The sequence below is a fragment of the Semicossyphus pulcher genome, unplaced genomic scaffold (assembly GCF_022749685.1).
Source record: "Semicossyphus pulcher isolate SPU_LCO1_2020_fin unplaced genomic scaffold, fSemPul1.0.p SCAF_2, whole genome shotgun sequence".
Classification (NCBI taxonomy): domain Eukaryota; kingdom Metazoa; phylum Chordata; class Actinopteri; order Labriformes; family Labridae; genus Semicossyphus; species Semicossyphus pulcher.
Genome location: NW_027211693.1, coordinates 34,678,552 through 34,694,566, shown reverse-complemented (window position 1 = coordinate 34,694,566; position 16,015 = coordinate 34,678,552). Strand labels below are relative to the sequence as shown.

Sequence of the window (16,015 nt, the reverse complement as noted above, 5' to 3'; positions counted from 1 at the left end):
AATATGCTTATTTCAAACTCTGTATAACTACAGTAATCTTTAAATGAACAATCTTCTACTTTAGCATTAAATCTAGATGTGTTGTTTCATTAGGCCAGGGGAATCAAGTATGGTTAATAAAGTCAAGCAGCAACTCCCACTTAAACAGTGCAAATCATTTTATAACAATGTGAGCTTTTTATTACCAAAAATGACTGATGACCATATTTGTCTTCAACAGCCACCAGATGGTGGCACTACTGCAGCTTCATACACAACCAGCTGGCAGAGCTGAACTGATTAGATGATGTCATATATAAGTCATATTTCACATATTTTTCATGTGGAAATCCAACTCCAAATCTTATACTCTTTTAGGCAGAAACAGCAAACATATTTGATATTTTCAACAGTGCTTTACCTATAAACCATAAATGAAATAGAAGAATGATCATATTTTATTTGGTTGTAAAAATAATTCAAATGTGACTGTTCTGATTTGTTAATGAAGCTAAACCCTACTACAGTCGCTGCTCAGACGTTGTGTTTTTACGGTGTAGTTTAATCTCGCCATTGTTCAACTGGCCAGAGATGTGATAGGCCACTGCTTCCTCTTGCATGTTGATGGTGCTTCTTCTCCAGGGGTCATTACACCAATCAATGAACCTAGCAAATACACACACACACGCACGCGCACACGCACACACACACACACACACACACTCACACACACACACACACACACAAATGAGTGCAGTTTCTCACAGTTTCCAGAACCTGTTTCTGACATTTCAGCTAAAAACTGGCAACAAACAAGACAACCTACGAACTCGGCTCTGCATCTGCTCTGTGTTTGTGGGCTTTTTTTAAAATAGCAAAGTGCCAGAACATTTCTCAGGATGTGGTCAGGATGGATTATTTACTTCAAAGACTCACTTCAGTAATACTTACTAGGTCGTCTAACTTTGAGACTGAGAGTATCTGTCAGTCAGAGAATGATGCATCAATATTTGCAAATGTGTCATCATCCGTTATTATCACCTGCACTTTATTCAATCTCACCTTCTTCTCTAAGTCAGACTTCCTCTGGACACCATGAGTGTCTCGCCTCCTCGTTACAGCTGTTTCAGTCTTTCCTAAAACAGGAGAGAAGAAAGGAGAAGAGTGCTGCTGAAACACTGTTAGTGATACTACCACTGTTAGTACTACCACCAGGAGCACTACACTTTCTGATGTAGCTCCACAGTTTAAACATTACCTTTAGTATCAACTGACTCTGTCCACTGTGAGACCTCCGGATCATCTGGTTGAACATCATCAGACTTCTTGTAGTAATACGGCTGATCAGGGGGCCCAAACCTCTACATGCAAACACACACACACATTGTAAAACTCCTGTGTTGTAGCTGCACTGTTCGTGTGGAGGACCAAACAATAAACCATAGATCCCCACACACATGCAAATTAACAAACATACTCTACCTTGTCAGGCCACATGAAGCTTATGAAGAGAATGATGGGAAGTCCAACACTGAAGACATAGACACTCCAAAGCCAGGGACGCTGGTGTGTGGCCAATAGGAGGCTCTCTATGATACCCGGCTAGATCAAACATATGCAGACACGGTTTGTCACTTGTCATGTAATAACATCTATGGTACATCAAATCTTCGGTTTAAACATCAGAAGCAACTTCATTTATTAAGGGAGACAATATTAACTATAGGGGACATAATGAGGAGCAGTGTACTTGCATTTATATATCACAGCTATAGGTTTTATATCTGTCACAGCTATGGCCGATTCTAATCTGTGTTTGAACATCTGCCTTCTGTCAACTTATAAACACTACAGCACATCTACGGTTCTTAATCCACTTATCATCAGATTGTTGTTTGACCTTGAACTGGGTCATAAGCTCTGGTCTCCTGGCCCTCTGTGCTGGTCAGTATGTGGAAACAAGGAGTCAAGTGTTATCTGGTTCAGTATAATGGATAATAACTTGGGAGTAAAATGTGAATACAATTCAGACATTTACTATGTTTACCCTGCAGTAACTAGTTATTTTATCTAGTTTATTTGTATCTATATCCTCTCTAAGGAGATATTTAATGTCTCTAAGGAGATATTTAAATGCATTTAATATTGCTGCCTTCTATATAAATCAACTAAGTTAATTAAAATCGCAGGTCTCACCTGTGCTGCAGCCGACACTAGTGTCACATTGGCGACCAGCATCATGCAAAGCAGCACAAATCTCCAGTAGATCCCCATGTCTGAAACACACACCTACTAGCACATGTTCATACTTGTATGTGCAAGTTCACGCATCAAGAATATCCAGATACACAGAACGACAGTCAATATAGAACATGTACATAATATGAAACAGATAAGAACTCACTCAATGCAGAATAGAAATAATCACATTCCTCACTGTAATATTTGTTTTATGATTACAAGGCTCAAACAGACAGAAAGAAAAAAGGAGGAAGAGGATGATAAGGATTTGAGAAAGGAAAGTTTAACTTAATGCATGAATAGAAACATGCACACAGTACAAGAGGAAGCAGAGCTCGACCAACAACAAAGAAGATAAATAAAGACAGAGAAAGGAGGGAGAGTAAACAGGAGAAGAATAGAGGAAGCTACAGAGGAGCAAACTACATGTTTCTACCTTTTTAACTCAGAGCTTCTTCAGAGATTCCACCAGTTCCTTACAAGACACTTCCTGATATCTCACAGTCATGTGAAGTTGGACTTTGGTCCTAAGTCACTTGTTGACATGGTAGCAGAGCATGTGTGCACATTAGAGGAGTATGACAGGGTTATTAACACACATACGGCACACTCACATGGCCAAAAAATAAATGGCCAGTGTCAGGGTATAGTGACAGTATTTTAATAATAAATCTACTAATACACACTGAAGTCAAGAGATTCAAAAGCATTGAAAAGAAAACTATGAAACAGAAACAGAGGTTTTAAAAAGTATGACAGGACATTACTTTCATCTGAATTTATAACGGATAAAAGACATCAGTTCAATTTCAGAATTCACTATCAATCAGAGTGGATAAGTTGTGATACGAGAAAGGAACAGCTTAGAAGAACTTGACGGAACAAATGTTCTCTATAGACTCCTGATGGTGTGATGTGTGATGTTCCAAAATTGATCTATTCCTTTTAAAAAACACTTCATGTGCCGTGTGACAGTTTGAAACATTTATGAAGGACAACAAGTGTATAAGCACACGTTTTAATCTTTTAGAGTGAGACATTCCAAAAGATGTTGGGTTGTGAGATTAAACGTTCTTTGATCCATTAAAGTGCCACATTCACTTCTAATAGCAAAAAGGTAATTACATGCATTAATAGAGGTTTTACGCCCCCTAGTGGAAAAAGCAGAGTTTGAAAAAAGTCAAGGAATTGTGATTTATTCTTTTTTTTTTTTTTTTTTTTGGGGATGTAATAAAATTAACTCATGAGGTTTATTTTGACAATAATGCTCTTTGCTAATGTGACATAGAGAGTTCAGAGCCGGATGTTGATTTCACTGCGAACACCATCAGCACCAGAAACACTCTCGTTGCCGTCTGACAGGAAGCCGCTGCCTGTCACTACTGTGGTGGTGTTGTGTTCCAGGGTTGTGAGTCGCTGTTTCAGACGAAGCTGGGAAGAATTAAACTCACTCTGCAGACGGGCCAAACATGTCTGAAAACAAAGTTATCATTATTTATTATTATTTTTGTAATGATTGTTTGTATTTTGCCCCAAACTTACTAATTTTTGGACTGAAATATTGAGTGTCTTCTCTGATATACGGAAAATCCAGCTAGAGCCAGATTGAAATTGATTATACTAGGAATATCAGAGGAACTCAGTAAATTATCTATTCCCCAACAATGCTTTATCTCCTATGGACTAATCTCTGCAAAAAAACTCTCTACTTAAATTCTGGAAAAAAGCTGAAGTCCCTCCGATGAAACTGTGGATCACAGAACTAACCGACATGTTGCATCTAGAGAGGATTAGATGTGTCCTGAACGATAAACTTCATCTGTTTTTGAAAATATGGTCACCCTTTATTTCTTTTCTCGAACAACTCACAAATTGTGCTCTAACCTATAAATACATGTAGTGCTGGGTGGGTTGATGTGAATGTTTCCCCTTACTTTGTATTTGTTCATTGGTATATTTTTCTCAATGTCTTTTTCTTTCCTTTACAATTGTCATTCTGTAAAAAATGTGAAAATCGGAAGCATTTTCTACGATGTATGAATGTCAAAAAATTTTTGCACAAATGCTTCTAATAAAAACATTGAAACTATCTTTGTAATGATTGTATAAAACATAGCAATAGTACCCACAGCACCAGTAGAAGCAGACTTGTGCTGACCTGTAGCCGATCCAGACTAGTTTCCAGCCTCTCCACTTTCTCCTCCAGCTCCTCCCCTGCAGAAATGTTTATTTCCTCCAGAAGCCCCTCCTTCTGCAGGATGTCCCGCCCCCTCTGCTCCAGCTGGGCCCTGGCATGGGGGAACTCCTGAAGCGCCTCCATCAGGTCTTGTTTTGAGAGGCAGAACAGGTCTGAGTATCCGAGGCTGCGGATATTAGCCGTGCGTCTGTTCCCCATCTTGCTGCCGCTGATGTTCAGGATGCTGATTTCTCCAAAGCAGCTTCCTGAGGTCAGAACGGCGAACTGGGTGACTCCATCCTCCCCCACGACTGCCAGCTGGCCATCTTTTATTATGTACATCTCCTTACCCACATCTCCCTTGGAAAGAATAGAAAGAGAATAAATAAATCAGATAAATACATCAATATATCAGTTGCTTCTAAAGACAGGCATGACAATGTTAAAGCCTGGTATCCTGGGCCCAGTTTTTCAAAAAGTTTAATCTGGATCAGAATGATCTGGATAGGATTAAATCTCAAAATTGGGTATTTCAAAAGCAGAGATGGGATCCTGATCCTACAAAAGTGGGATACGGATTTGGTAATCCAATCCTGCCCAGAATCCAGATCAAATGTTGATTTTGGGTATTTCAAAACTCTAAGGTGGAGATTAGGATAGGTTTGATGCTAAAAATCAGGATTATCCTGATCCCACTGGAAGGGTGGATTCAGGATGGATTCAAGGTGGATGTAGAGACATGTAGGACACATGACACATATTTAATCATTCTTTTATTCAATGCTTGCATAGTAAAGCAACACAGACCATACCAAAACAATATCCATTCTAAATTAAATAATTAAACCTAAAATATTTTCAACTAGAATTAGAAAAAATAGATGCAAAAACAGTAATTTTGCATTTCGTCCTCAGAAACTGTAATGCCAGCATCTTTCAGCCTCTCTTCGAAGAGGCGAATACGCAGCTTTGTTTCCCTTTGTTGAAGCAAAGTCAGTTTTATCTGCTCCTCAGCAAGAGTGATCTGTTTCTCTGCCCTCTCAGTTTCTTTCCTCACCAGATCCCCATAGCCATCTTGACTCTTGGGGTCTTTTACCAGACGTCGCCTCTTACGGGGCGGTTCTACCCCTGAGGAGTGGGGGTCCTCTTGCTGTTGTTTGTCAGTTACCGGGGGTTCTTCAGGCTCTGCCTCAGCAGGAGTTAGGATAACAACTTGCTCTCCCAACTCATTAGCAGTCTCTGAATCTGGAGTTTCAGTCAAAGTCCCACACAGTCCAGACTCACCACCTTGTGAGACTGACTGAATGCCATGCAGAGCCTGGGATCTCTTTCCACCAATAATGTCTAGAATGACATCAGTGAACTCCCCCCGCTTAAATGGTCTGTTGCCTGTTTTAGGGTTTTTAGAGTCACTGTGGTCTTTTGTGGTCCTGTGGACCTGGTCCAGGCTTCTTAACTGACCACTCCCTGTGGCATTTACACTCTTCGTAATGTCAGTCCAGATATTGTGTTTCATCGTGGCTGTTACTGAGGTGCCAAGTTTAGCCATCATATTGTCATAATTTTCCCTTACACCATCCAGCAAGGCATGTGTTTCAGCTACGGTGAAATTGCTCCCCTTTGAAGTACTTGCTGGCACATCCATTTTCTCTTTCTGTCTGTCTCTCTTGCACACTTGTATTAAATGTGTTCAGGTGTGAACTGGGAAGTTAATGGTGGAGTCTTGAAGCAGCTGTTCTAACGAGGGACCATTCCAACACAATGACATCCATTATTCACCGTCTACAAAAGAGAAAATACAGCCAAAGGGTGCACATTGCACGCCCAAAACAACCTCAGGAGTACACAAATGATGAACTGTATGCAAGATTTAGATTTGGTAGGGCTGACATTATATTCATTGTCAGTCTGCTTCAACCACAGCTGGAACATACTACTAAAATAAGTTATGCATTGACTGTGGAGGAACAGGTACTTATTGCTTTGCGCTTCTACGCATGTGGATCATTTTACCAAGTCATTGGAGATGGTGTGTGTGTCCAGAAATCTACTATCTGCTCTGTAGTACACAGAGTGTCTTCTGTGTTAGCCAGCCTTGTCAACCAGTCTGTCAAATTTCCAACAAATCCTGAACAAACCACGCAGATCAAGCTCAAGTTCTATGAAATGGGGAAAATGCCAAATACGGTTGGGGTGATAGACTGCACTCATGTCCACATCCAAGCACCCCGTGAGCGGGAATGGGAGTTTGTGAACAGGAAAGGACGACACAGCATCAATGTGCAACTTGTGGTGAATGCAAACCTCCTCATCACTAACTGTGTTGTGAAATGGCCAGGATCGGTCCATGATGCAAGGATCTTGAGGGAGAGCCATATTTTTAGACAATTCCAACAAAATACCCCAGATGGCATCATATTGGGTGACAGCACGTACCCACTCTTACCATGGCTTATGACACCTTTTGTCGTTGTAAACAATGATGCAGAGGAGAGATTTAACTGCGCTCATGGAAGAACTAGGAGCACAGTTGAACGATTGAATGGGGTGTTGAAAAGGCGCTTTGCATGCCTGAACTACCTACGAGTAGTAGACCCACAGCGAGCATGCAACATAATTCTCGCCTGCATCGTACTTCATAATGTCTCTGAAGAACGCAAGGTTCCTGAATGTGATGGAAGGGGTGATCATTCACAGCCCCAAGTAGATGGCCCTGACCTACACTGGCAGCACTGCAACCAGATGAAGCAGCTGGACGGTCAATGCGACAAGCTATACTGAACCATTATTTTTCTTTTGATCAATTAAAGTGTTTTGTTTGACTTTTTATTTTTTTATCCCAATGGGACATTTAATATACATACCATGTTAATGAAATGTATTACTTTGACTTACAGATGCTGGCCTATTCAAAGACTGCAAATCTAGATTCTGTAATCCTGAACTTGTGGTATCTGGATCAGAATGATCTTATCTGAAAAGCCTTTGAAAAACCAGGACAAAATCTACAAGATCACTTTGATCTGGGATAGCAAAAAAAGGGATTACAAAATCTGGATCATTTTGATCTGGATTCAACTTTTTGAAAAACTGGGCCTTGTTGACCAGTGGTTCTCAACTGGTCTAGCCTCAGGTCCTACCACCTCCTCCTTAATGACGAATCATGACCCACATTTTTTAACCATTAAAATGTATTTAATTAAAATCTGTGCAGTTTGCATAAGAAGCAAATATTCCCTCTACAATTAATTCAATAAGCAGCCTGCCCTCACATAATAGGATACCCATGTTCTTCAAAATAAAAGCACAGCATAGACTTTTATGTTTTTCAAGCACACTTCCACGACCCACTGAAAACAGCTCCACGACCCACTTTTTGGTCCCGACCCATCAGTTGAGAACCAGGGCTCCAGACTTAGTACTAATACTGTCAGTATAACACCAGTCACTTTTTAATTTTAATGGCACGTCAGAACTCATGCTTATAAAGCCTATTGAGTGGAAAATCTAAATTGAAACTAAAGTACATTACTGATACCAAAGTGCAAAGCAAGGTCAAGTCTTTGGTGCATGTGCTGGCTGAGCAGGCTTTTATTAGAATAAATAAACTGCTATATAAACCCATTGGTAGTTGCAGCAAACACTGCACTACAGCCGTACAAAGTGATCATGTGAACTTGCAGAACCAGATAAAGTAATACTGACCTTTCTACAGATGTAGTCTCCAGGACTGAAGACCTGTGGTCGGAGTTTTAACACCAATTCTACAAGGAGGCCTGCCTCACAGTCCTGGAAAATACGTACCTATGTCCACACACACACACACACACACACACACACACACACACACACATTTTGATGAACTTTTTATGATACACTCTAAATAAAAACATAAAATTAATGCAGTTAAAAGGCCGTAAATGGATTTGTGTTGTACCTTCTTCAGTGTGTCCAGGTGCACATTTATAGCAATCTCTGCTCTTAGTTTACTGGGCAGACTCCTCAGCACTTCCTGCTCATCTATTGTCTTCTGATTGGTCCAGAGGTAATCAAACCAGCGGATGACGCGCTGCTCTAGCCCCTTGCTTACATGTCTGAAGTGCATGTAGTGTTTCAGCGTATCTACACGGCTCTGAAAGGTTGCTCTAGTTGCATTCATATTGGAGATCATGGATCCAACATTTCCCACAATGGAGGCAAAAATCAGAACACCAACCTAGGACAGAAATAACAGTTTAACCCCTTTTGTTGAACTAAAATAACTGAGATCAACAAGTCTTTATAGATCAGTCAAGTTAAGATAATTAAAGTTAAACCTTTGCTATGAACTTACCAGAAAGTCAAAAATCAGGAACAAATATTCCTCATCTCTAACGGGAGGAGGGGTCTCTCCAATGGTGGTCAGTGTCAAGGTGGACCAGTACAGGCAGTAAATGTAACTCCTGGATAGGGAGCCAAACTCAGGGTCTGATGCATTGGGATAAACCCAAGAATCTGAGCCCAGACCAAGAGCCTTGGAGAAGCTGTAGTATACACAGGCGTTCCAGTGAATGATCACCAGGATGTACAGAACCAGTTTACAGATGCGGAAAGCGTTGGGGTAGCCCGTCCGTGTCTCAGTACGTTCAAACAATTCAAACAGGCGGGGCAGGCGCAGAAGCCGGTTGAATCGAAGAAGAGGAGTGTAGCTGATTCCAACAGTCAGGTACAGGAGGTCAGTTGGAAGGATGGAGCAAATGTCAACTTTACACTGTAAGGTTCGAACGTAGGTTTCTCTGAGGCGCCGCACATCTTTCACCATCAGGCCTTGATCTAAGAAACCTTAGCACACATAAAAATGAAGGGATGTTGGTGTCGCTCAGATGATAAATGTATTAGTTAAAACCAGGATACCAGTAGGTGGTTGAATTTTAACCTTGGTTGCCCAAGTGTAGAGACTCAACACAGTTACATAATCCATATGATCAGGGACTGAGCCTGTTGTGGCAGTTGATGTGGATAACTCACTGGAGAGAGTCTTGACTCAGAAAACCAAGGCAACAACCTAACCTAAGGTTTTCTGTCATATTTAGACTATCCCTCCATCCAGTACCATATTACATATGGATGTGTAAACTGTGGGATGCACCATAAAAGGAACAAGGACTCCAAGCAGGCACCCCCCCATGAACCTTGCCCCTAGTATTCGAATGAGTCTCCACCACCAGAATGAATCTGAGCCAATCGACTGTGGTTAGGAGAGCATCCACAGTAAGAGATCAGATGGGTAAGTACAAAAGAAAAACAGGTCATGTGGGAAAAATGTGGCCATATGTTGCCCAGACCACATCTGATTGTGATCTTGGCTCAGATTTCTATGTCCTCAGTGCATCTTTTATCCATTAACAGATGCTCAGAACTGCCCCTGAGACCAGGAGGCAGAGCTGTAGTCCTACACACTCCTCTGAGCTTCCCTGTGAGCAGTTTCCCAGCCACAATGTTAATGCAATAGAGACTGTGTCTGCCCCCCAACCCAGGCCTTTTGTTACAGTTAATTCAAACTTAAATAAAAAAGGAGTAAATCAAAAAAATTTCATAAAAATTAAAACAACAACCAAAGTTATGCCAAAAAATATGAGAATTAAATGTGGTCTGTTAAATATCAGATCCCTGTCATCTAAAGCTCTATTAGTGAACGATCTGATATCAGATTATCATATTGATTTACTCTCTTTAACTGAGACTTGGCTGTGTCAGGAAGAATATGTCAGCTTAAATGAATCCACTCCTCCCAGTCATCTTAATACTCATACTCCTCGAGACACTGGTCGAGGTGGTGGAGTGGCAGCTATCTTCAGTTCTAGTCTTCTAATCAACCCTCGACCAAAACTTAGTTTCAGCTCTTTTGAAAGCCTTGTTCTGAGTTTTTCACACCCAGCTTGGAAAACTTTACAGCCTGTTTTATTTGTGATAGTATACCGCCCTCCTGGCGCATACTCTGATTTTCTAACTGAATTCTCAGAGTTTTTATCAGATTTAGTCCTGAGTTCAGATCAAATAATTATTGTAGGGGACTTCAATATTCATGTAGATGTTGATAATGATAGTCTTAGCATGGCATTTATGTCCCTTTTGGACTCTATTGGTTTCACTCAAAGTGTAAACCAGCCTACTCACCGCTTTAACCACACCCTCCACCTTGTTCTAGCTTATGGCCTTGAAACCGAAAAATTAATTGTCTTCCCACAAAATCCTCTTTTATCAGATCACCATTTAGTAACATTCGATGTCCTATTAACCGACTACACTCCAGTTAACAAAAATGTACTCACAAGATGTTTGTCTGATAGGACTGTAGCTAAATTTAAGGAAACAATTCCAGCTGCTTTTAATTCTTTACCACATCTGTTTACTACAGAAAGCTCTTATGCTAATGTTAGTCCCTCTCAGCTTGATCAGTTTGTTAATAGTACTGCAGGTTTGCTGAGAAGTACTCGACTCGATTGCCCCCTTAAAAAAGAAGATTATTAAACGACAGAGGCTAGCTCCATGGTATGACTCAGAAACTCGTAACTTGAAGCAAATGTCGCGTAAATTTGAAAGAATGTGGCGATCCACCAAAACAGAAGAGTCTCGTTTACTCTGGCAAAATAGTCTTAATAAATACAGGAAGGCCCTACGGCATGCTCGAGGTGTCTACTACTCCTCCCTCATAGAAGAACATAAAAACAATCCCAGGTACCTTTTCAGCACTGTAGCCAGGCTGACAGAGAGTCACAGCTCCACTGAGCCAAGTATTCCTCTCTCTCTCTCTTTCTCTCTCTCTCTCTCTCTCTCTCTCTCTCTCTCTCTCTCTCTCTGTCATATTAATGCAGCTCATTAACTCTGTATCTTCTGGTCCCATTAACATTACTAACCATATATCTTCCCGGGAGTTCTTGTGCTCCCTTGTCTTGAAGGTTCCTGGGGATCGTTGCTGCAGACCACCTGCTGCTGTGGACCTGCTCGACTGCAACAACTACTAACATCAGCCTTCCCCATAGTATCATTATTGTTGCTGCTAATGCTAATAGTAGACCTGTTGACTTCAACTGTTACAATTATGATTACCTCAGCCTTTATCATTACTCTGCTTCTCTCGCTAATTTATTTATTTATTTATTTAGCCAATCTTCACCCTAGTCTACCACTATTATTGGCATTGTAACCATAAGTATGTGTCTGTTGTTGTTCATGTAACAAGGACATATGTTGTTGTTGTAACAAGGACATATGTTGTTGTTGCTCTCTTTGCCTGTCTCTATCCTGCATCTCCTTCTATCCCATTTTCGGCCCATCCAGTCGAGGCAGATGGCTGTTCAACATGAGTCTGGTTCTGCTCGAGGTTTCTGCCTGTTAAAAGGACGTTTTTCTGCCAATGTGCCGAATTGCTAAGTGCTACTCATGGTGGATTCATGTTGGGCCTCTCTTTAAATAACATAACAAAGAGTCGGTCTAGACCTGCTCTTTCTGTAAAGTGTCTCGAGATAACCCTGGTTATGATTTGGCGCTATACAAATAAAATTTGATTGATTTGATTTGATTGAAAGGTGTGTTACCAGATGTAACCGGGGCCACAGTGGCAATAGGATAAAGGACAAACATTTCCATGGAGTAATGAAAAACTAAATCTTATTTCACAGATTTTTCATTACCTGTGTGGAGACGAACTGCTATATCCAGAATATAGACTCCATCACAGACGTAGTCCAGAACCAGCCACACCAACACAGTTCCCATCTGGAGCTCATCAAAACAGGCCCTACAGAAAAAGACACACTTAGAAGCTTACAAATAAAGGAAATCATGAGTAAAAAAATTGTCTTTCAAAACAGGATTTTTAAGTGTCTACTTTTAGCCATGGAAATAGCATTTGTCTAACAGTAATATCAAAAACAAGCAGTCAACCAATATGCCAAAATCCTTCAAAAAAGAAAGTCACGTATTTTTCCATATCAAAACAGGGACAAATATGTGGCTGTACAAGGTAATTATGCCGTACATTAAAAAGAAAAGGTCTTGAAAGCCTTTATGTTTTACTTATCGGGGCTGTTTAACAACCTGTAAGATAGATAGACAGACTGAGAGATGTACTTTATGGGTCCCAAACTTGGAAACTGGGGTGTTACAGCAGCAAGTTATCAAAGCTTGCTTTGATAACTCAATGAACTAAAACATGCTAAAACTGCAGATAGTGGTGATAACTGTGTGGTATCGTTGTTACAGGCAATATAATTTACTTCATTTTATTAATACAAAAACAAAAAATTATTGCAACTTTAAAGATAAATATGTTATAGGCGCATAGGTATCTCATTTAAGCCATTAATATCAGAAGTATTAACCATGCTAGCTAAGCAACTAGCTTAATCTCTTAATTCGTGTTTTTATTAGATATTTTATTTTGACTCTTTTCTCGTGTTTCTGTTGCTTCACTTCCTGCCACTGTGGATTTTCCTGCCAGTGTGATTGTCTAGATCGGGCCAATTAAGTTTCACCTGTTCCTCATTACCTGCCTGTCTGAAAGTGTTTAGTCTGTATCGTCCCTTGTTTCAGAACCCGTTCTTTTGTTTAGAAGAATTATTTCAGAATGTTTTGGGTTTGATCTTTACCTGCCTCACAGTTCTGTCCTGTGTTTTTGAATTTTCTACAAATGTATTATTTTTTATTGTGAGAAAATGTGGAAAACAAGTGAAAAGTGCAAAACTATAGAAAACATACAAAACATGGAGGACGAGAAACTCTACAAAATAATCAGACATAATAAAAAAGGAAATCAAACAAACAAACAAACAAACAAACAGAGAAAAAAGAAAGAAAGAAAGAATAAAAACAAAGAAGAAGATGTAAGCTATGTTTGATGGTCTATGAGAAGGTGAAAATGTGAGGGGTTTATGTGTGTAAATCTCTATGAATGTGTAGGTGTGTACTGTGTGTTTCTGTTCACCAGCTCTATCATTGCAATCTGCTTTTGGGTCCTCTCCCCAGTAATTTAGTTTTCTGGAATACTTGACAAATCCTGCCTGTGCCTCCTCCTCTAAGCACAAATGTGGGATTTTTTGCAGCAGAAAGTTCAGAGACACATTTCATTTTTCCTCTAAAGAAACCATATATGTGTGACATCACCATCAGTAAGCCCATGCTTTTTACAGTAACGGAGCAATCCTAAGAAACATCATTCACAGTAGTGCAAGAAGTAGTACTAGAACGGCCACTAGTATTGGTGTATAAGACTAAAAACAGTTCCCAACCTGACAACTAGAAGGGTCCAGTTATAAAAGACCGCAGCACCAATCACCATCAGCCAGTGGTAGTACGCGTCATCAGAAGGTGACAAGACTTCGACATTAAACTTCTTCCTCCTGAGACAGTGAGGCAAAAAAGAGATTTATTTTGAGTCAGTTGATCTTTCCATGGGTTCGCTTTTCATCAGTTTTTCCTTTTCTTACTTGGGTCTGGGGCGCCTGATTTCATGATCTGCGTCAGAGCCAGTGTGGCTGAACCTGCTGGGCTGGGCTTGTTGGTCCACGTTGGCGGGGCCTCTGAAACGCTCCAAGAAGGAATCTGGCCGTTCCGTCTCCTCAGCCAAACTCTTCTGTGCCCATTCTCTAAGAGTCATCACCATGTTGACTATCCTGAAACAGAGAAAAGATATGTTTAGATGTACAGGGCACCAAAAACTCACCTTTACCAAATAATTAAAAGAACAATTAAATACTATAAAAGGTGTTAATTAAACGAGTTGTTCAGTTAATTGATCAGCTGTCCTACCTGGACAGGGCACCACGGCCACGAAGAGAATTCTGGGAATTAATATCTCTTCTGTCAATTGCCGCCATTCTCTGAAGCTCTGAAGACGTGTCATCACACATAGACTGTGCTCTACTCACACACACACACACACACACACACCACATACACATAAGAAAATACTTCAGAGCCTTTTACAACAAAATCCATAAACTCCGACTCCTTCACAAGGTAATAACTTTCTTCATCACATTTTATAGAGTGATTAAAACAGAGGAGACACAATGCAATGGGATACCTGTAGCTCTGTAGCTCTCGGGGGAAAAGAAATGTGTGTATATATTATAGAATCAGATAAATATTCATATTTCTAACAATTTAATCATCAGTTTTTTGCAATGATGTCAGTACATCAGGCTGTAAACACAGCACTGAGAGATGATCATCTCGTTAGCAAACAGTTGATTAGCCTTACACATCACGCAGGCATTAGGTAACATTATGTTTCTGTCCATATGATGGATGTAAGCCCAATATTCACTCTTCTTTTAGCTCAGCTGTTTCCTCCACCACCTCTTAAGAAAAACACCCTGCTCTTTAGCAGCTAAATGCTCCTTAATGTTGATTAGAAAGTGGTTTATTCTGTGTGTCAGTCAGTGAGTGCTGGCCAGGCAGCATACTGTGGTTCATCTGAGCTTTTACTGCTGCTGGCTATGATGAGAGCTGTGAGACCTAAACAGAAAACGAATAAGGTACGTTAACCAATAGACTGAGTTGAAAGAAGCTGATACGTTCAATGGACCTTCCCATTGTTGATACAAAAACATTGATTTGTGCTGCTTTATGAAATGTAAATGCTATAGAGAATATCTATCTTTCTCAAAATACACAGACCTTTAATCTTAACATGTAAACTTAAACTAAACTCAAAACTCCAAATCTAAAAGATAGACTTGCTGCCAGCCTTGTGCAATGTCATACGCACTGCTAGTAACACATAACAGACAATTACTGCAGTCATTAAAGACCTCTCTGTCCTCAGTGGTTATTGGCTGAGGGGGTCACAGAGCTCTCAGACAGGTCAGCATGCAGTTACTGTTGTCTAATGGTTTATGATTCATGCAAGGTTAACACTAACTTATCTCAAATATGAACAATAAAGCTTCTACCTTACGAGTGGTCAGAGACAGATGTACAACCATGAAAATATGTGTGAGATTAATGCTGTGTGTGTGTGTGTGTGTGTGTGTGTGTGTGTGTGTGTGTGTGTACCTGCTCAGTGTGCTGTCAGCTCGGTCACTCTCCTCCTCTGTCCATGTTTTCACAGACAGCCTGTGTGAATCCTGCACTGGACCTGTCATACTGAACACACACCAGAGCAACACTCAGGTGACTTTGTTCATCACTGGAGAACCAAAAATACAACAACTAACTATACACACAGTTATAATATAAACATATGATAACAGACCATAGATTTAAAACGAGCAACAACAAACTCACATTAAAGAGACATGTAAACATAGAGATGCTCAGGCAGCCTACCAATCCCAAACACAACACACTAACACAAATGCAATGATGGACAGTCAGAAAATGGACGGTCATTAAGAAAGAGGTCATCCTGTATCACTACAGAAACCAGATGGCATAGCAACAAGCTGTACAGTAGTTATGGCAACAACTCATAAGAGAGAGATGTTCAAAGCCAACTAACCTGATAAATTTCCTGAAACCTCAGCGTTATTTTGTCGATCCAGATCAGTTTGCGTTTTCAGAGGAGCAGCAAACCATCTCTGTCAGCTGAGTTAGATTCACAGTAATCACACAGGACAGACAAAGACTGAGGGG

General features: G+C 40.3%; 1 protein-coding gene across 1 annotated transcript; it reads right to left on the bottom strand.

Moving 5' to 3' along the window:
- Window positions 1-3,513: 3,513 nt before the first annotated feature.
- LOC138598265 (cyclic nucleotide-gated cation channel-like) lies at window positions 3,514-15,525 on the bottom strand. Its single transcript, XM_069670015.1, has 10 exons — window positions 15,437-15,525; window positions 14,186-14,296; window positions 13,864-14,049; window positions 13,666-13,776; window positions 12,070-12,176; window positions 8,730-9,217; window positions 8,334-8,612; window positions 8,102-8,200; window positions 4,379-4,756; window positions 3,514-3,693 (listed from the first exon to the last, which is right to left on the bottom strand). Exons 1-10 carry the CDS (start codon window positions 15,523-15,525, stop codon window positions 3,514-3,516), a joined length of 2,028 nt encoding a protein of 675 aa, XP_069526116.1.
- Window positions 15,526-16,015: the final 490 nt, after the last annotated feature.